At 37.8% G+C, this 23,725-nt stretch overlaps 1 protein-coding gene across 1 annotated transcript in view; it reads right to left on the bottom strand.

Moving 5' to 3' along the window:
* Nucleotides 1-14,496: 14,496 nt before the first annotated feature.
* Nucleotides 14,497-23,725, bottom strand: part of gnrhr4 (gonadotropin releasing hormone receptor 4) — a 10,343-nt gene continuing 1,114 nt past the window's right edge. Inside the window, exons 2-3 of the mRNA XM_023422463.2 lie at nucleotides 16,383-16,587; nucleotides 14,497-16,271 (exon numbers count right to left, since the gene is read on the bottom strand). Coding sequence (XP_023278231.1) covers nucleotides 15,808-16,271; nucleotides 16,383-16,587 — 669 coding nt within the window. The 3' untranslated portion in view covers nucleotides 14,497-15,807. The remainder of the gene's footprint in view (nucleotides 16,272-16,382; nucleotides 16,588-23,725) is intronic.

Consider the following 23,725-nt stretch of genomic DNA (forward strand, 5'->3'; position numbering starts at 1 on the left):
GTGACATTTAGCTGTTGCAACATGAATACACCCCAACAATCAGTCATTATTCAATTCACTATTCTCCAAAGAGATTTCCTTCATTTCTTTATTAGAAACCTTTCTCAAGATATTCTACTGATTCTTCCCAAAGTGCAATATATCATAAAAAAAAGTCAATATGGAAGCCTATGGGGGTCTATATGATAATGATAATGTAATTTGAGTGAAATTCCACAATGGCATAATAATTTTCCACATATCCACACATTATTTGAGTAAAAAATAAAATAAAACAAACACATGTTCTAAAGCTAAAATTACCGATTTTACAATGCACAGAAAAGTTCATGAAAATAAATGAAAAAGCTAATTACAAAAATCATTGTACTTATAAGTTAATTTCCTTGCCTGATTATAGAATTTTCTTTTGGTTCAGGACATTATAAAATGGTTCATGAGGGGTTTAACTATGGAAAAGTAGGAACAATTAACATCTTAAAACAATTTAATTGGGCTTGCTTTAAAATATTATCAACTTATGATTTAATATTGCCAGGCTTAACGTTTTCAGGACCCAAACACAGACAACAAATCAGAAGTTGCAGTTCAAGGATGTATTCAAGTAATAGGCTTAAAACACAAAAGCTTACTGGATGTCAAGGTCGGGGATCAAAACTGAAGAACAAAACTAAGCAGAGCGAAACAGGTTAGCTAATATAATCTAGTGCAATTATCCAGGGCAGAGAAGAATCCAGTGTCCAAAACAAACGGGCAAAACTCTGGAACATAGAAAGGAAAACTAACAGAATCGCTAGAAAACACAAGGGGAACAGATCAGAGGCATACAGGAGCCACCTGGAAGTCACAGCAGACAAACTGTCAAAGGCAACTGGGAGCACAGAAACTAAGGGAGGCAGGTATAATTGAACATAGGTGAAACACATAAGAGTGGCAGACAATCACAAATGTGAGAAAAGAAATTAAAGACAGGAATTGAAACCATCATGAGACACACAAAGTAAGTAACAGGAAATCATTATCAAGAGTGTACACAGAGAGTCATAAAGGGGCAGATCTTGACAAATATACCCCCACAGGCTTAACTGATATCACCTGGTAAATGTGACAATGCCAAACATGTTATGTACAATTGTGCGTTTGGGACTTTTGATTTTACATTTTTATTTCCTCCTTTCGCTTCCTGTTTGTAAACAAATTAGTAATGTTGGCTAAGAGCTGATGAGTGAATATTTGGAATTTATCATCATGCCATCAAAGGACAAATAACTACACACAGTCCAGGCTGTGGCTGTATTTATACTCACATGCAAACTTATTTTTTCTTGTAATGTTAACTTTTTTTTTTATGCTTCCAGGCGTCCCCTGGTAACCACAGAAACGACATGATAAATGTCACAAAGTTATGAACCTCAAGCAAATTCTGCAGAAATGCTTACTTACGGAAAGTGTGCATAAAGGGTGCGAAATGTCTGCTAGAGAGCTGTCACACACTTGATGGTTTGACAGTGGGACAGCCCTAAGCCATCATGGACTTACCAGGAATGTGCCTTAAAATCCATGAGTCCATGAGGGTGGACAGTGCAATTGTGGACACCATGTGTTCCTTAAAACTGGTGAATGTGGCTATATGTTTGATATTGGCACTTCCTTGCACTCTCTCTAATTTTATACTACAGAATTAGATATAGCAGCTAGTGTCTACAGTGTTACATGGACACAGTGACACCTAGGTATTGGCTCCAGTTCCAACCTCGACTGTAGAACAGCTAAGAGGTCTTTTTTAAATGACCTGAGGAGCTTTCCCTTGGGTCCAAGCTTTACACACAAACTACAGAAACATAAAGTCGATCCACACCAAAAAAATATAAAGGAAAGATGAGTGTGTGCTGAGCTGATATGCTTTGTAACCAGCCAAAAGCCCAATAGCAGGTCTCTCTATACATTGTTGGCCCAATGTGAAAAGATTTGGTCTCTGAATTTCTGAGGAAGAGAGATTTGTCAGTAGTTTCAGTTCTTTCTGAACGATTCCTATGGGAAGTACTTGCATTGCTGATACTAAGGCTGTGTATCTGTGAAAACTCCAACCATTCAAGCACTCTATCTGCAAAAGCAAAGAGCCACTTTATCATCTGAGCATAACTTGACCATGACTTTGTTTGTAAAACAAAAACACTATGGCCTTGTCCTCTAAGCATGAATCTCCAGTGTTGAGGAGCATGACACACTGTAGTGTACTATATTTCATAAATAGTAATTAACTGTGTCCAGATCCATGCAGAAATCATGATGTATATGCTGAAGTAATACACAGGTATAACAGCATTTTAGCATCATGCATCTCACATGCATCATTCTTAAATAAGCTGAAGCTACAGATGAGATTTTTTCGTAACACTGATTTGGACAAGGATCATTGTGACTCAGCTCATGGAAGCAGATAAATCTGTGAGGTCACATGTGGGGTTAATTATGTCCGCCATAGCACCTGAGGCACTGAAGGAGAGGACGGAGTGATCTAGTCAACTATTCACTGAAAAATACCACCACACATTGTAGCTTCATCAATCAGTTACATATACTGCAAATGAACGTTGTGATCTGAATACCATTATTTAGACCAGATAACCACAATCAACAAAGAAATAACAAAGACAATGAGGACAGTTATAAAAAAAAAATCAATAATAAAGCTTTAAAATAGCCACTTCAGCTTGAAAATATTGTCAGATACACAGATTGTGTACTTTTGTAGTTAAATACCTCGCAGGTAAATTTTCCTCAGTGTTCCCCTCTGAGATTTTGATGTGACTGAATAAACTTGAATATTAATTGGGGAATACCAATAGACTACTCTGAGAATTATCTACTGCAAAAAAGGGGTTCACAAATTGTGTCTTAAATAATCCAGCTGGGGATGATTCTTTGCAATACAGTCTGTCTTTTCAAGTATCTAACATGCAAATCTCCAAACCACAGTGGACATTTCTTTAATGAGTCAGAGGGAAAACCAGGACTACTGACTAAATTCATTTATTTCAGCATTTGCAATTATAATAGTCCAATTTGAAATGCACTATACCTTTATGTGTGAAAACAATTATGACTCACTTGTCCTTTTAGATTCTCATAATTGGCTGGAGTCTTTCTGTTTAATGAGATCTTGTTTTCACATTTTCTATGTATATGCTGCACACTATACTCAAGATCTGACTACCAATAGCTTCAGTCCCGGTCTTTATTTGACTCCACTGCCAAAAATGGCAAGGTCATGTTTAGACATTGCCTTACAGAACCGATTCTGAGAGCCAGTATGAACTTTGGTCCTGTTGTTTTGAACAGCAATTAAATACTAAGGATATTTACAGAGATTACAGCAACAAGTATTAAGAAGTCTTTATAGTCATGTTAGTGTTTGTATCTTATTATAAGATACTAAAACTGATTTGAGTCTTTGCAGACATGAGCGCAGAAACCACAGGGCTGTTGTAAATATTAGAAACATGTAGACAATCCACCCACAATGGAAATAACTCCAGGTTAGAATCCATTATGTTTGTTTGGCTGCACTTACACTTTTTTAATCTACATTGTTAAGAAATGTGAAATGTTACGCCAAGATGCCATCGACTTTCAGACTGTAGTGACAGGGTCTGTGTTTCAGATATAAAAGAACATACAAAGTAGAAATAGTTATGCTATATGTGTGGTGAACACTACATTCTTTAAATTACTGTAACATTTTCCAGTGATTGGTTGCCTACTGCTCCTCCAATCAATATAACTGATGCCTTATGTTTTACTGTCCCAGTGGGTTGGTCTCCCTTATTACTAAATTTGTCTATCTGTGCTTTCCAAAATTATGAATTAATGAAGACAAAATGTTATAAAAGAAACACAGAAAAGGGAAGAATTAATGCATACATTTATTCTTGAATTCTTTGGTGTGGTGTTGCATGAATACTGGATTTGTCTTACTGCTTTGTCTTACTTGTTAAAAACCAGAACACGTTGCACTTTGTGGATAAGAATACAAAGAATGACACAGAAAGCATGAAATCGTGCTCTAAGCAAATCCACCTCACATGCACAGGTAGCAGACATGGCAAAAAAAAACTGTGGAGGGGGTAAGTAATTTGTGGACAGGGCACAAGGTGCACTTAATCTGTCATGAGTTCATCTTCACATTGTATGTATAAGTGGCGTGCCGTCTGATGTCTGATCTAGGAACAGTGTTCTGTCCCATAAAGGATCTGATGCCTGTTTCCATTCATCATGTAATATACTGCCCTTTTGGCAGCAGGGTATTGTCCCTGCAAGCTCGCTTGATTTCCAGCCGGTGTACCTGTCGTATCTGTCATTTACGTGTCTGTGAGCTCGACTCAGTTTCTACCGTTCGGAGATCAGTTGTGATATTTCACGCATGCGCAGACGTGTGTGAAAACTGAACTAATGAGGCGTTAAGAGGCAGCAGTAAACTAGCAAACTACACAGATTTATCATCTTTTTGCAAAGTGAGCTGTAAACTTTAGAAGTTTGGGGCAGATTATTGTTAACGCAGTAGAGCAGCTCCTTTCAGGAATAGATCAGTGCGTAGGTTGTGTGCGTAGAGGGAGAGAGCCGCGAAACTGGCGACCGGAGTAGAGTTAGCTTGTTAGTTAGCAGTTAGCAGTGAAGCTGTGAACTTAGCAGTGCAATGCATGTGCTCTTTAGGCTTTATGCTGTTTGTGCTACAACTACAACTACAACTACAGCTACAGCTCCTCAAGACTGAAGTACCTGTGTCCCTGTGCTTCCCAATTACAGTCCAGACTATGAGCCAGGAAAGGTTAAAAACACTGAGGCAGATAAATACAGGACTCTATATTGTCACTGGAGTGCGTCATTGTCAGTTAATGGTAAATATTTTTGATAGAAGTGATTTTTCTATACTGCACATTTGATATGTTTACTTTCATTTCAGAAGAATAATCCTAAAACTTTTTTCAGACAGCAAGGAGAAGATGTCCAAGCAGAGAGCAGCAAGATGCAGGAGGCACAAAAACATCAGACAGGACGAACCCTGAATTTAAGAGACTTGCTGCTACTACTGTCACGAAAAGGTATGTTTTAGTCTTGTTCATGTTTTTGACATTGGTTAGTTAACTGCATGCCTCTATTATGTAGTATCCACATGTAACCAGACTGAGTTTGGATCCTGCTGTGAAAGACTACAGTCAGTCTGCACTTCTTAAGTGACTTGACAGAGACAGTCTCAATTGTGTCTTCTTGAGTCACCACTCTTGATCAAAGTTGACTTTCCCTCTTGCATTTGATTTTACCTATGGGCAGGGTGTAACTTATGATTAATAAACAAATGAAAACCTAAGACAGGAAGAAACAAATCAGTAAATAAAGAAATAAATTGAAATACACATTTATGCGCAGTCATACAGCTGCATACTGAATAGCACTACACATAAAAGGAGAAAAGTACTTGTAAAGATAAAGTGGTTATTAGAGCGATAACAGCTTTGTTTGAGAAAGTTTTTCCACACAACAAAGCAACACTGTTGTCATTTGCAGCGCATTGTTGTGTGACAGTGATATTTGAATGGATGTCGCAAAGTGCATATGCAAAATTCAAAAGGGAGACCGAGTGTCAGTCTGCAATGTAGCGACAATCTCTGCTGAGCGATTCATGGTTTTATGGGTATTGAGCTTTTGATTAATTGCTTGACTGCTTTAAATCAGTTTTGCATGTGTCATTCATTCTCAATCTCTCTCTGTGTCTTCATCAACCTCTTCTTAGACTAGTCGTGAGTATTGTTTTTAATGTCAAAAACCATTTCAAAGTCCACCATCTAGTCCTAAAATTGCTGCTATTGTTAACCAGTGTTGTCAACTGACTCCTCTGCCAAAAATGGCAAGGTTCAGAGATGTCATGTTTAGACATCTTCATACAGAGCCGATGCTGAGGGTCAGTATGAACTATGGTCTTGTCGTTTTCAACAGTAATTTAACACTGAGAATATTTACAGAGAATACAGCAATAAACATTAAGAAGAGGTCTTTATTGTGATGTCAGGGTTTGTAGCTCATTTTAAGAAACGGATTGGATTGAGTCTTTGCAGACACATGATGGCAGAAACCAGAGGGCTGTCATAAATATTAGAAATATAGAGACAATCCACCCGCAGACGAAATAACTCACGGTTAGAAAGCCATTATGTTTGTGTGGCAGCATTTGCAACCTAGAGGCATTTATGTATGCGAATATCTGCAAAGACATTTGCTTTTGATTGCACACATAGCATTTATTCAGATGAGGATTTATGAGAAGTATCTGAGATATGTTACTACAGTCGTTATGTAAAGGTTTTATTGGTATTGAGTTTTTTGATGAATTGCTTCCCTGCTTTAAATCGGTTTTGCTTGTCTCATTCACTCTCCATCTCTCCGTGTCTTCGTCAACCTCTTCTTAGACTAGTCCTGAAGTTTACCACTCAGCTTTGTTTTTATTGTCAAAAGCCATTCCATTGTCTCTTTAAATATTAGTGGTTAGATCTGATATTAGATCTGTGGTTATTTACAGAAACATCAGCCTGACAGAGCTGCAACATGAATGTAACTCATTGGTATTTTGACATCAATCAGTGTGTGGTTTAAGTAGTGATTATTTGCGATGAGTAATTGAATATAGATGTGTGAATATCATGATCCTTTGTTTGCCACATTAATTACAAGGGTTTTATCCAAAACACACTGTAAATTTCATTGGAAATCAGCCATGGTGGAAGTAACTTCTGAGTTTACCCACCCCCACATAAATCAATACTAACTTGTGTGTCAGAATGCCTTTCTGTTGAATGATATTTTAGCTTTGATGCAAATAGACACAGGCACAATACCAAAACTGCAAATATAAATTCATAAAAGTGAGCAGAAGCAAAGAACAAAGTCAAGGACATGATAATGTGCAATACATGTACATGCACAGCTAAATAGATTTAAAAAAAATCTTTTCATTATAAAGCCTTTAGCTATGTCGTTGATTGCCTTGAAAAGCTATGTAATGTTGAAAATTGAATACATTGTGCAGATGAATGGAAGCACTCAGAGTGCCGTGAGTAATACAGTCATATATTTCAGTCTTGCATTGTTTCGTTTGATGTTCACAGTATATAATACAACTAAGCCACTACACATCATGTCTTGAAAAGAATATGTTCTGAGGATTTTATTTTTGCATGTCTTGTTGTTTTAATCCTTTTTCCAGTCTTTGTTACTGTGCTTGCTGCCCGATGATCTATCCTTCTAATCATTATAACTTGTGTCTAATGGGTAATAACCAACCTCACTGGATCAGTCTTCCTTATCAAGTCCTTATCCTTCTTTATTTGAATCCATTTTAGAAACATTGCAATCAGTGTTGCTTATACCTCTCCATCCTTGACTCATCAGTGGTCATTGTCCATAAATTACATAAGTAGTAGGTAAGCGAACAACAGAAGAGAGGTTGATTGTTCCTAAATGACTCATGTCCTCCTTTCTATCAAGTAATAAAAATATTCCTAACTTGTGCACATGAGGTCAAATCTCATTGGATGTACGTGAAGATACTGGCTGTGGCAGTTAGGTATCTCTGCTTTTGGTTGTTGGGTTTTTTTGGGGGGTTTTTTGGGTTGTCTGCCCGTCTGTCCCATTCTTGTGAACGCGATATCTCAGTAACACCTTGACGGTATTTCTTCCAAATTGACATAAATGTTCACTTAGACTAAAGGATGAACTCATTAGATTTTGGTGGTCAAAGGTCACAAAACATGGTGACCTCACAAAACATGGTTTTGGTCTCCTTAATGTGATATCTCAAGTCCACCATGAGTAAATTTCTTTAGACTTGGCACAAACATTCACTTGGACTCAGTGAAGAACTGACCATATTTCCTATAATTTGGCTTGTTGGTGAAGACATATAACCGTGAGGCGGTAATTCTGGTTTTCTTTGCTTGGTTCCTGCTTTATTTCAGTGGTTTCCTCATTAATAATAGGCTGCATCCTTCCTCACTAATTGTTAACACATCCTGACAGCCAATCAGTAACATGTATCTGCTGTTTTGCGGTGTAATAGCGTATGTTGAGGTTGTAAGTGTAATTCTAGAAACGTCAGAATGCAGTGCTGAGATGCACTATTTCCACAACTTTCATAAAATCCAATTAGTAGTGTCAATGATATTGTGTGACACACTGACAAATGAATGAAAGTTTTCCTGTGGGCTGACTGGTCTAATTTAAAAATGATAACATGTAATCGTGGGATACATTATTCCCCCACATTTAGTGGAGAATCTAAGTTCTAGATATTTAATGTAAGCCAATTTGCTCTACTGCTGTGGAAGAAGAAATCTAATAGAAAAAGAAAATGAGTGTAATTTTGTGTTTTCTCTTGTTAACTTTGTGATCTTTTTGAATGATGATATCATGGACACTAGTGAGCCGCTGCATATGGATGACTCGCATCATCTGAAATGGTTGTTTGAAAAAGAGACCTTCACTCACTTATTTAGTGAATGCAAGGGAGCTGATGAAGAAAACCACGCATTAGTGAGGGGTGGATGATGAGTATTGTGAACTGATCTGTGACCAGCATAACTGGAAGCTGTTCTCTGTTGTACTGTAAATATTTATGTATTGTAAAGGTGTCTAAATTCCCTTACTTCATTCATTCATTCATTCATTCATTCATTCATTAAGTCATTCATCTATAGCCTACCAAAGGTAAAATGAAAACATAAAAGATACATTAAATATAATGAAAAAACAGTGCACTGTTTTGGGCCTTATTACTTCTTCTTTTATTATAACAAATCAGTGCATTTATGTTTATTTATTAAACAAACAAAAGAATGACACAGAAATCCAGTCAAAAAAAAAAAAGAATTACAAAAAATACTATTACTAAACACAGTTTTATATAATTGAAAAAGACCTGACCAGACCCAGACCTGTTAACCTTTTTCTTTGCTATCATTTCACCTAGCTGTCATCAATTTGAAGGAGGCATTGTCAGTCATCAGCTTAACTCAGTCTTAAGTTCAGTCTGACTCTTCCAGTGGCGAAGAATAATTCTAGCTGGAGTAATGAAGCCTGTCAGTTCTTAACCAAATCCTGCTTTAGATATTCCTTGGTAACTCTGGTCTAACTGTCAGTAGACAAAGCTGAGGAGATTGTGTTAAGGATTTTTCAAGCCAGCCACCCAGTTTTCCAATAACCTCTTTTCAGTGTGGAAAAATCCCAGCGCATAAATCCTCATCACTTTTAGAATCCCTTTTCCTGCAGTGCTACATGTCAACAATACTATCAAAAGTAATTATATTTCCATCAACCTCAGCTATACTGTATTTTGTGTTCTGCATGATAGCATCTGACGTTAGCATTAAGCTCCTCCCATTAAGCTCCTCCCATTAAGCTCCTCCCACACTGAGGGATCCAAGGAAAAGATGTGAACAGAGAAGATTCAAGGAAACATATTTAGAGAAATTAGATGTCCTTTACTCTTTGTCTGTTGACTGCAGTGCAGCTGGGTCAGCTGTCGATTTCCACCTTTCCTCATGCACCATAAAAGGAAGAGCACACAGTTACCACCACCAGCACAGCACAATTTTGAATTTAGAACATGAACAACTTCATTTTAATCCGTGGGAACTTTGAGCTAGCTCTTGTGAACGTTTTGCTTGCCTGATGTCACATTAAAATTAGTGGCTGGACTCTTTGCTGAACAGTCAAAACCACCTCTGGACAAGGCAGTACAGGGCCAGTGATTATTCTTCAGTCTTTAATTATATTTTCAAGAAGAATTCATAAAAGATATCAAATGGGATACATATCTTTAAAAATGCATTATTATGTTTTTATAGATCAGATATCAATGCTTCCTTTCTGAAATAAGAAATTACAGATTGTGTCCAGAGGATAAATTTGCAGCGTGCGTTCCTTTCCCAAAACTCAGCTTGGATTTGGGTTGAATGATATTAGATGGTGGAGGCATCTTTTGTTTGTTTGTTTGTTTTTGTTTGTTTTTTTCGTATTGTTGCATTTCAGTGGTAAACTATGAAAAAGTGGAGCTGAAGTTTTTCTTTTGAGGTTTTTCTTTTGAGTATATTTGAAGTTGTGTATTTTCTACTGCTTTGTAGTGTTCTCTTTGTACTTTTGTTAGAGCCATGGTCTTCACCAGGTCAACTTGGATGACACACATTGTACTTTTATAAATCTTCAGTATAAATCAAGCTTCATCATAGTGTGCAAGGTGCGACAAAGTTTCATAAATCTCACCGGCTCATGGAAGATCTAATTTATAAACTACAGGTTGTTGTAATTGAAAAAAATAACCTTTTAAATTTAGAAAATGACTATAAAATTTTTTTGACAAATTGTTAAATTGAATTGTATCTTACTTCTCACCATATCAGTATGAATCACAAGTGCTACAGCTTGGACAACTGTCCAATCCGGAGAGAGGCCTGCCCCTTTTCCACAAAGGAAACCCAGATGTTGCTTATCAGCAGTACTGGTGGAGTTAGAAAGCGCTTCATACACAGAAGGTTATACTCACCACAGACAGTTGACTGTCCTCAGCACCTTTACCCTCAGAGCCACTGAGAAGGAGAATTTCAGGTCAGAGGAGTATGAAATTGAAAACGGTGACCACTGTAGTAGTTTCCTAATGCAGCTCCAGTTACCAATCTTTCTGCCTTAGAGGTTCCCATAATTAGGTTCCCCTTCTGAATGAAGAGGACAAGTCATGTAAGTGACTGAATAAAAACAGTTATTTTGTTTTCTAAATGGAAATGTATAGTCTCCCTAAAGGTAGCCTAGCATTACATGCTAAAAATAAAGAGGTAAAAGTGAAGTAATGGCACAGTGGTTAACCAAATCACTTCTTCTCATGCAGCTCATTTGGGGCATGTGAAAGGTTCTTTGACTGAGTTCACTGATGCCACCAAGTCCAGTCAGTACTGTATGACGACACATCTCGACATAGGCAGCACACTATAGCTCAACTGATGTAAATTAAAACTTAATTTTGAAAATGTAAATTTTTGAGGCCAGATAACAATATATCAGCTGATAGCATTTTTTAAGCACAAACCCATAACATAAACAACAATTTTGATACAAATCCCATAGAATTACTACCAAGATACAGGAGTGTTTCCTGAAGTGGAGCCCCTCCGAATGGCAGGAGATATAACATAGTAAAAGTTTGGACATCCTCCCTACACAGACTCACTCTGTAATATCACATGACTTTGTTGTTTGCTCCCGTAATAATAATGACAATTATTACGGCCACTAGAGAGCTTTTTAGTGCAAACAAACCGGTTAGCAGATATAACCTGAAGTCACATTTTTAATAGTGTTTGGGCTATTTTGATCATTTCAAATATGCATAGTGACTACATATAAATTGTATGCTGTGTGTGCTTTGCTTAATTTCTGTAACTTTTAAAAAAAAAAAAAATTTACTTTGCAGTATACTGCCTGACACCTTGCTCAGCAGTTAAGCAAAAAAAAAAAAATGACTGTGGAAAACAGGTGGTGAGTTTAGTGACATTCTGGGCTTTTTCAAGGTCAATAAAGCATTGGGTTTATTTATTTATTTATTTTTTCTGTTTTCAATGATGCTCTGAGATTACTAGAATCGCATGCTTTGGATGCTGCCCTATGGTATAGCAAAAGTTATTGGTGACTCTGCTCCTGACCAATTTTGTTCTGCTCTATTTTTGGTGCTGTTCTTTCCAGTTTTTGTACTGCACGTTGATACAAGTTTAAAGTGGAATTTTAATATTGTCAATTCCACTACAACTGCTGCTGTTACTGCTGAATACCTAAGCATGTATCTGTGGGGGGCAGTGAACTGGAACATTTTGACTTACGTAGTCCACTCAGATAGCCAGACATTAAATCTAAGATTCAGTTTCATCCATAAATGTTAGGTCATTCAGTAACACCTGTTGAGCAGCACTGAATTTCTGAAGAGAGATGTCCCTGTGACAGGCAAGATATCTCCTGCTAGGTTTTGGTTGGCCCTTCAGATGAATCTGTCAAGATTAATGACATTGTCATTCGCTGTAGCATGGCATGTATACTTCAGGTCACTAAAGAGTATTTCTATATGAATATGAAAGCATGTATCTGTCATGCACATCCTGTCAGTTTTCACAGGTTGAGCAACCGTGTCCTGCTCAAGGCTGAGAATGAAGGCTGCTGTAGGCTTTTAATTTCCAATTTTTTCATTTTAATTTGATTTATCTCAACAATAATGAGATTAATTATATTTACTCTTACTGTATGTATTCATGACAACCCATAATACTGGCATTCATTATGTACGATACACTCTTCTGTGTATGCAAGTAAATGAGACAAATTAAAGTTCTGCCCATTTCCGAAATGCCAACATGCTAGAACATGTATAGTATACCATGATCCACAGTGCTTTGTAGTAATAAAAGACAAAGAGTGTTCAACATTGGTGTATTGAAATGCTCATTTCACACTAAATAACACTTCATTGTCCAGAGAACAGCTATCTATCTGCAGGAAATGTCAAGTAACTTCTCTGTGTTAAGCAGCTTTGCACAATTATGAGCCGCACTAGAGTCGCACTGGAGATTAACTGATGATGAAGAATTAAAACAGGAAATATCTTCACATGATTCTGTTTTTTAACACATTCTGAGCAATGGCCCTTGATTAATATAATCCTCAGTACAATTTCATTAAAAAAAATCCTTAGAATGATTTTGGGGAAAAATCTCTTTTTTGGCAGGGAACCCAGGGGAAGATTTAAGCTCATAGTTCCAACGAGTATTAAATCTGACTACATGTCCAATTAAACAAAGAGTGACAGATATTGTCTCCTGTCACTGCATGTCATTTCTTTTTGTGTGATAGCTTTTCAAAGGGTCTTGAATGGTCAAGGAACAAAATTGGTTTAGGACAGTAATCCTTCACAAGGCGTGCAGGCAGTGTTGTACAATGGGCTGATCCAAACACTGATTGCTGGTGCTGCAGGTTGAGATTCACACATTTTTGATATTTAAATAGTAATTCTCAAATCTGAAAAAGCAGATGATAGCTGTTTTTAGTGGTATCAGCACACAGTAGCATGAGTCTGAAAGGAAAAGGAACATACTGTAATTCTCATAAAGGACAGTTGTTTCTGGATGTTTCTACAGGCAGCTGTAATACCTACTGTGTAAGTATTTTGAGGTTTTAAACTGGGCCTGAAACCTTTGTCAGTGACCACAGAAATTATAGTGGGGTTAGAGACCAGGTCACTGTGAGGAAAAATATTTGAATATGAGCTTTAGAATGTCCTCTTTGGGGCTAAGGATCAAAGTTCATTCTTGACCTTGGAAACACAAGGTCCATTTAGTAGCTCCAACCGCATTCAAACAGGCTTGGGTAACTTCTCTGCTCAAAAAGGCCTCACTTGACCCTGCTCAAGTGGAGAAGCATCAACTAGTCTAACTATTATCATTCTTATCTAACTGTATCAAAAGGGCAGTTTACAAGCAGGTCTCAGATTCCTCTGACGGAATGACTTTGTTGATCCAAATCACTCAGGCTTCAAGAGCAGCTACTCCACTGAAACAGCTCTGTTGTCTGTGACATAAACTGCTGTTCTCGTCTTGCTGGACCTATCGGCAATCTTTGTTACAGTGAACAACCACATCCTGCTAACTGTAATCTCCGATGTCGGCATCTTGGGAAAAATTTAGTTGAATCCTATTTCACTAGGCACCCCTTCAATGTGACATGGCAACGAGAAACTTCATTATCCCATCTCCTCCCTACAGGGGTGCGCAAAGGATGGGTACTAGGACCCCTTCTCTTTGCAATACACCACCTTCTTAGGTCCAAATATCTGTTTGCATGGCTCCTCATATCACTGCTATGCAGACGACACCCAACTATACCTCTTATTCTCACCAGATGACTCCACAGTCTCTGTGCAATGGCTTGTCTCGATGACATATCCACATGGATGAAAGAACGCCACCTTCAGCTAAACCCTCCTAAGACTGAACTCATAGACATCCCAGCCAAGCTACCAAATTTTATCACAATCTGGGGTGCCCCTCTTTACAAGAATCTTTTGAAGACTCATCTCTTCCCAGAGCACGTCCTCTCCTAACACCTTTAACACCTTAAAATGCCTAATTAGCACTTACTATGCACTTTTGCTGAACTTTTTTACCTGATCTTGCACTTATTGAATAGATGTAGTACTTACAACAAGCTCTCCTGCTGCACTGAAGCTTTAGTGTTGTCCTTCACTTGTAAGTTGTTTTGGGTAAAACGTCTGCCAAATGAGTAATTGTAAATGTAAATGCATGTGTTGATGTAGCAGCTCTTGCTTTCCATCACATGATCCACTTCTAGCTGATAACAAATGTACAAGGGTGTATTGAGCTTGTTGTTTTTGCATTCCACATGGCAGTGGGAAAAGAAAAGCTACATGTTTTATTCAACAAATAAACGCATTGCAAATTTACATTACATCTTGTATAACCTGCAGAAAAGTAACAATATCATGCAAACAAACACATGGTATTGATCACTCTTTTTTGCAAGGGTTGCAACAACATATCATAAAAGTAACTAAACTGTTTACTGTTAACTTAACAATATCACAGAGTCTTAAAGTACCAGATTTAAACTGTTTTCTTATCCATTTCTTGGTTACAGAAAGCAACAAAATTCACAACATAATACGCTAATACAAAATAACTAATAATAATAAAACATACCAAATAACAATGAATTACTTAATAGTTACTTCATAGAGTTTCGTCTCCAGTGTGACTTCTGTGCAACAAAGTAAACAGAGAATTGATCTCAAACTAATTAAACAACATGCTGTGCAGGTACATTCAATACATACTACTGCATGTCATAACATTTACTTAAAAGGCCATCACAGTCAGTAACGATCATCATATAACATTTAATTTTTGCAGCAAAACAATCAGTTTTTTATATTGCACACAAAGCACCATGAATGTTGGCGCAGTTTTCAGGATATAAGCAATGATCAGCACAGGAGAAAACAACCCACCGTATAATAAAAATTTTAAATCGTCAAAGCCATATTTTAACAGTGTGGTAATTGTTTTTAATCACAGACTTAGCTTATATCTAATCATTTAATTATATGTACACAATTTGTTTCTCTGATTTCTTTGACAAAGGAAATCATGAGATCTACCCACTAAAACCCAGTAGTTGTGCTTGTGACATGAGCGTGTACATGTTTTTGTGGGTGTGCGAGTACTGTGAGTATGACTACCTTTCAATTTGTTAATCAAAGATCTTTTTTTAACCCACTGTTACCAAGAGAGGTACTTACCCATGTGTGTCTTTAAGCTTCCTGAAAATCTAATCAGCAGTGTGTGAGACATTCTGAGGGACGTGCAGCGTCACCCTCCGCCAATCATGTCGATTTCGTAAATGCTGCTCAAGAGCAGCGATATGCATCGCTCTGCAGCTGTTTAGTCAAAGTCTTATCAGTGGCATCCGAGATATTATGTATGACAGATGTTGTGCGGGATGAACAGACCAGGGCTAAGCTATAACACAGCAATGATTATATCAGTGGAACAAAAATGAACAGATTTGTCTGACAAAAGACATTGAATTCTTGTGGAGCTTCAGCAATTCAAAGCAAAATCACTGAGCTAGCTGCCATCATTAGTAAAAGACTAAGCTCAGGACTGATTAAGAGCAGAGATTCTTTTTTTATTAATATTCTTTACGCTATCATATTTTGCTTACTGGGATGATTGGCCTTGAGCCACTTTTCATTCTGTTCTTGTCATTACCCTCCTCTTTGTCTATGTTGTGGCCACCTGAGGCAGTCTGCCTGCGAGACGACAGGCCAGACATGTGAATAAGGCAAGTGTTATTTTCTAATTCAGTCCGTGTGTTTGATCTCCGACAGCACCTCTTAAGACCCTGGTGAAGATGAATGGTGAACAGACCATAAGTGATGGGATCTAGGCAGGCATTGAAGAGGCCAAAGATAAACAGCATGTGAGTCAGTGAGTGGGAAACCATCTCCTCCATTTTGTCAGGAAATAGCCAATACCACAGTCCTAGCAGGTAGTACGGTGTCCAGCAGATGATGAATGATGTCACGATGACAATGCTCATCTTAAGAGTCCGCATCCTGGCTTTGGGGATGTTGTTGTGAGAGCGGCGGAGATGAACATCTCTAGACACCACTAGAAGAGAAGAAAACACCATCTTTGTCACACACAGACACACACAGACACACACAGCTCTTCGTGTCTCAGAAAACATATTGTTGATTTTGTTGAAAACATTAGACTTACGGTTACTCCGAGCCATGCGACTGGATATCTCTACAAAGATTCGTGTGTAACAGAAGATCATGATGACCAAAGGCAGGAGGAAGAGGCACACAAAGGTGAACATGTTGTAGAGGGTCTCTTGCCAGTGCTGGACAAAGCTGCCGTGGGTGGTGCACTGGGTGAAGTTCTCTGGGACTGTGATGGTCACATTGTGAAATATGAACATCTGTATGAAAAGACAAGAATAGTTCTACTCAGCAATAAATCTATATAATCAGTTAGACGGACAGGATGGATGTCTCAAGTCATCGCTCCTCCGTTGCTCCGGCCCATGAACGAATTAAGGTCTGCCATCATGATGCATGTGCAAAAGCCTTAAATGCATCTTGGGGGAGACGAGGAGAAAGGGAGTGAAGATCAACAGGTGCATTTGTCAGCTGATCTGATGTAACAGTAAGTTGAATGGCTGGGCTGTTTCAATTTGGCAAACAAGACAGGAATAATAGCACCAACAGCTCAATTGTTTTTCATGTTTATTCATGAAAAAGAAATAGATTCTGGAACATGAATCATTCATATGAAACCTTTTTCTTCATTAGGGAAATGGCTTTTTTGTTATTTTTGCTTTTTCAAATTTTCTGGTCCAAGTTCATTTTAGGAGGTATTCTGTTATTACAAGACCCATAATATCCAGCCTGAGTCTGTAAAGAAGGAACTGTACCTTCAGCCTTTCACTGAGAACTTAATGATGTTGTGTAGAATAGTTAGACCTGATTGCGACTTCTGCCTCACATTGAATGTTTTTTTTTTTCTGCGATTAACAGATTTTAAAGGTAAAAGTTCCAAAAATCAGAAGAGGGGCTCAAAATGCTGTACAGAAAGTTGGATTAGGACTGTCCAATGTACAGTACATTAATTGAAATCTTGAATGTGTCTCATGTTATTATATAACATTATGTCTAAACGATAATTACAATATTCAATATTTATGAATATGGAGTTTGTATCAAACTGTGGCTAAAATGTGCAGAGCACTTAAATACATTGACAAAATAGAAGTATTCAGCTGTTATCACACTCTCACAGCTGAATACATCTGTGCCATTTTGACATGAGATTTCCTTTGGCTGTGTCCTCTGGTAAAGGAAAATCCATTATTGTAATTCTTGCAGATGAATGAAGTCAGCCCCAAAGGAACAACCACAGTCCTGGGTTTCCTCAAAAGTGCTTAAATTAATTTGATGCCTAATTATATTCTCATGAAAAGGAGTTAAAAACACAACAGAAACTCAGTGTTCATTCACTGTCGTATGGCTCGTATGGCTCTCCAGACTTATCTTTCTGCTCACAGCCAAAGAATTTACTTTAGCAATATTTTAGCCTGCAATGATTTCTCCAATCTCTATATTGGCATGTCATGAGTTGTAGATGGATACACACATATGTGACAATAAAGAATATGATTGAATAGAAACCAGGTTTTCATGATATATTTAGAACTAAAATTAATTATATGAATATGAACAAATTAACAGTTTGACATTGTTGAATGTATTTATATTGCACAAGAATATGAACACTGTTTGTATATATGAAATTCTGAGACTATCATGTTTCTTATAAAAGCCTACAGTTGTAAATACACGAAGATCGGTGACTGTTGTGTGAAATAATATTCACAATTTTGCACCGAAAAAAAGTGAGATTAAAAACTAGGAAATCACTGCTAAATTTGCAATAAGTCATCTGTATTGAATCCACACAAGACAATGAGTCGGAGGAAGAAGCTGAGAGCTGTAGAACCGTACATAACTGTTAGAATGATCCAACCCCTAGCGTATTATGATTGACTGTTGAGACTCCGGCTATGACACACGCAGGGTCAGTGGGAAAATTTATTTAAGTTCTTCCAAAGCAATCAATTTCAATTTGTCCATGACAGTAACATATTTCATAAGTTAAATCTCTTTTCCTGCTTAAATAGGCAGCACTTCAGTCATAAGTGTGACCCTCACTGAGATTTCCACCTGTGTACAATGAACTGTAACTGAGCCAGATCAGAACTTGGTGTTTACACCTGGGAATCTCTCAACACTTCAGATTAGAGTTTCATGAATATTTTTTTATTAAATGAGTTACAGTATGAGCAAACCATAAGTCATTATTCATGAGTTCAACCTTGAAACCTATGGGGAGGGCATGCTACTGGAGACTTTATAGGGGGCCTCTTAATAATATGTATATTTCTTTTTATGTATTTCTCCTCTGACACAGCTGTACGTACTAGTGACCAAACAATCAAACCAACAAATACAACGATGGATAGTCATTTGAAAAGTCACAATTAGTTAATAAATTCATGACAGCATTTAGCATTTATATGATTCTGTTAACAACTTGTCCAAGTTAAATGAGATGCACTCTGTCATTGCCCTCTGCGACAACATACTGTAACATTTCTGATCTACGTCCCTGTTGGCAGATAACATCACGTTTCTGTGCCCTTCACAGCTGTTACAAATCACTGTTGAGAAATAAATCTGATATATGATACGACATCGCTATGTTAAGGTTTGGTTAGGTTTAAAAAGAAAAATGTCTTGGTTAGGTTTGAGAGAAGCTCAAGGTTTGGGTTAAAAATAAGAACATTAAGTGGACATTGAGTTAAGATTTTTTTTTTTTTTTTCGTCATTCTACTTCTTCCAAGGTCAAGAATGAGCTTTCACACTCAGTGTTTCCCTTTTCAAAAAAATGGCTTTCTGTAATAGCAAAGGTATTATCATGTAATTATCAATTTTGTGACTTGATTGATGATTGACTTTCTAACTATTTATCTCATTTGTTTTTAAAAACAACATGAGACAGGTTGCCTAATATTATCTACAATAATTTCATTCAGACCATGCTCCGTATGTTTTAACCAACGTATGGTCCCCTGATTATTGATCATATCATATACAGTATCTACATGACACGTGTGTGTGTGTGTGTGTGTGTGTGTGTGTGTGTGTGTATTTGTGTGTATGTACATGGAACAACATTTTTATACATATTTATATATATTACCACCTCAGTGATAATATGTATTAATTGTAGTATATAATTGTAATTATAGTATAATGACTCATTAATTCAGGGTGACTCACATACTAAACTAGGTACTGTGTTCACACTAGATACTCTCTGCACATTTAACGTAATGAGGAAAAGCAAGAAAACAGGATAATTAACTCGGTCGTTACCTCACAGAAGCAGGAGTGGTGTCACTGCTATATCTTTCAGGTTAACAAGCAGTTATCTGAACTCTAATCTCTCTCTGAATTCTTTGGAATGGACGGAAATGAAAAAAAAAAACAACAATTCAAAGTTTAATGACATTTAGCTGCTCCATATATAAAGATAATGAACCTTATTGTCATGACTAAAAACAGTTTCACTACATTTAACAATAAAGTGTGAACAAAGCCAGAATTCACATGCTCTCAATCAGTTTTCCAATGTGGCTTCAGGCTGTGATTTTTTACTCAAAGACACAGCTGGCAACATTTCAGCTCGCTTGTTTGCCGCTACCCCACGGTGAATGATAGTCTTGGACAATTGTTCGATGCTGGAGGATCTCCAGCTGTCTCTGTACCCTGCCACATGTCACAGTGACATGTGATACAGGTAAAAAGGTATAATTTAACTTGTGTTTCCAGATGGCATTTTACAACATGGATGTGGTCTGTAATAGCCATGGACTCTGTAGGGCAAAGCCAAAATAGAAAGATAAAATCCTCCCCAGGGTGACATGGGAGAGTTGAAGGTGAGGCAAAGCTAGTGCATAAAGTGAATTTGAGTCAAAAATTGTACTCGTCTTTGAGTCAACTCACCCAATTCTTACCAGACAGACACGAAACATAATGATATCATTCAGTGTGACTTACATGCTTAACCAATACTTAACTAGTAACCAAACTAACAGGTTTGGCAAAATGTAAAGAAATATAGGCTAAAAACAGGGCTCATAAAAGAATACCAGTACCTTTTACATCAGCCCATTTGATTGGCTTTAATGGGGTCTTGCTCTCCTAATGGTTTTATTTTTGGTTCCAAAATGGCCATGATGATGTTTCCATCTATCAGAGCTGATTTGAAAAAAAAGACAGAAGGACAAGCTGTTGTTCACGCTGAAAAAAACTCAGAGATCCACATTAAACTAAAAGGATTTCTATCTGAACAGGATTTGAATCACAGGTGGACCGGCGAGTTTACTACAAGATAGAAGGTAATGCAGTTGTCCACAGTAGAGACAATGACAGGCACAGTAGGTGAGAGTCCATCATTCAGTCTAATGCACCAGCAGCATCTGTATTTCACCTTGTATGACTAAATGTCATACGTAAAGATCTGAGGGCGACCACGGGTGCCTTGGTATTTTGCCCGTTTATTAAAATTTCATCCCCCTCCCCCTCTCCTGTTCTTAATCATAGTGCTGTTTAATAAAGCTAGAGCCCTCAAAGCAAATTTCAGGAACATGAATAAGACTGCGCTCAGACTGGTTATAGCACAGGATGAAAAAAATACAAGGGGCTATGACACCGTGGGCTGGTTGCTACAGGTTACCAGTGAGAAGATGTACATGGAAAATTTTTATAAAGTTCACAAAGGCTTCAACATGTCTGAGGGTTACACTTGCAGCTTGAGCTATATCCTAAAAATGTTTTACTTTCCAAATCCACAATCCTTCGCTAATCTCAGTTGCCATGTTCAGGATAGTTTTTGTTGTTTGAAGCGGTGCTGTAATTGTTCTGAACATTGTGCAAATAAACAAGCCAGCCAGCTTTCTAATGGTGCATGGCAGCTTCTGCTTTTGAACTTAAATTACTCTGGCTCATGATGGTTGTTGTTGCTTTAGCTCAGCTCAGTAAAGTCTTTTTTTCAAATTCACTTCAGTCACATTCCTGAAACTGACTTTAAAACTAAGACTTTATGTGTACAGGTCTTTTATTTGCACATCCGTCAAAGGCTGTGGGTTTCATTTTGTTATGATTGTTGCCTGATTAGTCTTAGGACTCCAAAAGTGCTGCATTACATTTATATGCAAAACAGTGTGCAGGGGTTTGTTCCCATTTGGTCTTTCTAAGGTTCAAAAATAAAGGTTTGTGAGATGACTATTTGCCTCTCAGAGAACCTTTGCAGAAGCTTGTCTGCAGAAAGAAGTTTCTCAGAGGTTAGTAGTTCTTAGCTCTTGGTCGATCCCTGCTGTGAGAGTGTAGAGGTGCAAGAAGAGCGCTATATCCAGAGATATTGGCATTCATTAGAGTCAAACAGCCAGTCACAGCATGAGACTAGAAAATACGGTGCAAGCTGTACTTTTGCATTAAGTCAGTCAAAAAAATAAAAAACATGAAATATCCTTTTAGTGGGTTGGAGTTCATAAAGAAGTCATCACTGATAGAAACTATTTGGAAAAATAGGTTACAGATACAGACATTTGCACTATTAATATTTGCAGCTATCATCTCTGCTGCCAGAGAAAAGGCTTCAGATGCACAATAGCACGAGCCACTAAGACTGGACTAGACTAGACTATTTGTGCCATGGTTTTCCCTGTCACCTCTCCCAGGCTGAAAGGTTTACACTCTCTAAATCTAGCCTGTGTCTGATGAAGGTAAAATAAAATAGAGTCTAAACCAGGCCACATCACACATTGGGTAGCTGCAGTGCCACGATATCTGTGGCACTTCTTACTCTACAGTGTATACAGTGGCCTTGAAAATAATGATGACGCAATACTAAACACTGTGATTCAGCAAACTGTGGCAGAGTTTGCAGCCTCACTGAGTTACAATAGAAGATTAATAGCTTTAGAAAAAATATGTCAACTTCTGACTTGTTGCAAAGAGATGTCAGAAGAGAGCCATTCATTTACCAACAACTGGACCTCCTCCAAGACGGGCACTCACTCTATTTGCATAAGCAAATTCGGCTTCACAATTGAATGATGCCTTAATCAGATCAGACCATAATGTAGCTTTGTGTACCATGAACGGCCATGTTAGTAACCTAATGGTTTGTGCTTATTTCTTTAGGGAGAATTTAGTGGAAATGAAAAGGGGACAGAGCCAGACACAGCAGGATATCTTCCTAAGAGCAAATTCTCTTCGAGTCAGACAGACACAGTGCAGTCGAGTGCGGGTCAGAGCCAACCTTCCACCAGGCAGGGCCAAAAAACAAGCAGCCATGGACCTGCCAGCACAGGTCAGAGCCGGCACCAGTGATGCCTCCACCAGCAGCCATCAGCAACAGGTGAAAGTCAAAACACAAGCCTGTTCTTTTTATTCCTTTTTCACATTCACAACCAGTTCACAAGCTACCACCTCCAAGATAAATACTTTAACCGTGGTAATTGATACGTTTTTTTTTTTTAAAGATATACCCAATAACGAAAACTCCCAACAAACCTCTGTTGAAAAAGAGGACCAGTCTCAGAGCAGGCTTTGTAGCACAGTGCTTCAGACTCCAGGGGTCACAGTGACAGAGAGCACCAGCTAGTCCCTTAAAGGTGTAATGTGTAAGCTCTGGCCAGAATTTTAGTTTAAAAATGTTGAAAAATGAACTAATAATATCAATAGTATGTTAAGGAGCCACAGTGATGATGTCATGACCAGGACCTCTATCTATTGTATTTTATAGATATCTACTGAAATGAGCATGCTAACCAACTAGCTGCGTCCCGGGCGGTGTTGTAATACCACTTTATGACACTAGATGCTGTGTGAGTCGGGGTTTAGTCAGAAAAAACCTACCTGGCAATAAACCTTATCTTCTGATTCTGCCTTTGTGATAATGTCATCATCCCTTCCTCATGCATGTGTCATGCAGTATCTCCTTGCCTTCATATTTTTATAGGTAAATAAAAATATACTGTTTCTATTACAAGTATTCATAATTTGTTTCAGTGCTGTCAACAATTTTAACTATCAACAATAAATGCGCATAAATAAATTATAAGGAACATGGGGAAAACAACAACATGATTAACTGGACAGTGGCGAAGAGGTGAAATGCTGCGAACTATGGAGGTGGAGCAAGTAGCACAATCTTACACATTGCACCTTTAAGGTACAGAGTTTGCTATTTCTATTGGACCTCAGGGTATATTCTTCCAGTGTTTTACATCAGTTCCCTATGAACACTGTTGATGAAATAACAGTTGGGTCCAGTGCAGCCTAAAGTGAATATGTTCCCTAGAACACAGCGAGGAAAAAGAGGACAGTCTACATGTAACAGTGCAATTAACCCAAATGAACAGACAGAGATTCAACCTCTGAACACAGTGTGCAGAGAACACATACATACACACACACACACACACACAC

Source organism: Seriola lalandi, unplaced genomic scaffold (genome assembly GCF_002814215.2).
Source record: "Seriola lalandi dorsalis isolate HSWRI2012SDOR001 ecotype SW California unplaced genomic scaffold, Sedor1 jcf7180002054682, whole genome shotgun sequence".
NCBI classification, from domain to species: domain Eukaryota; kingdom Metazoa; phylum Chordata; class Actinopteri; order Carangiformes; family Carangidae; genus Seriola; species Seriola lalandi.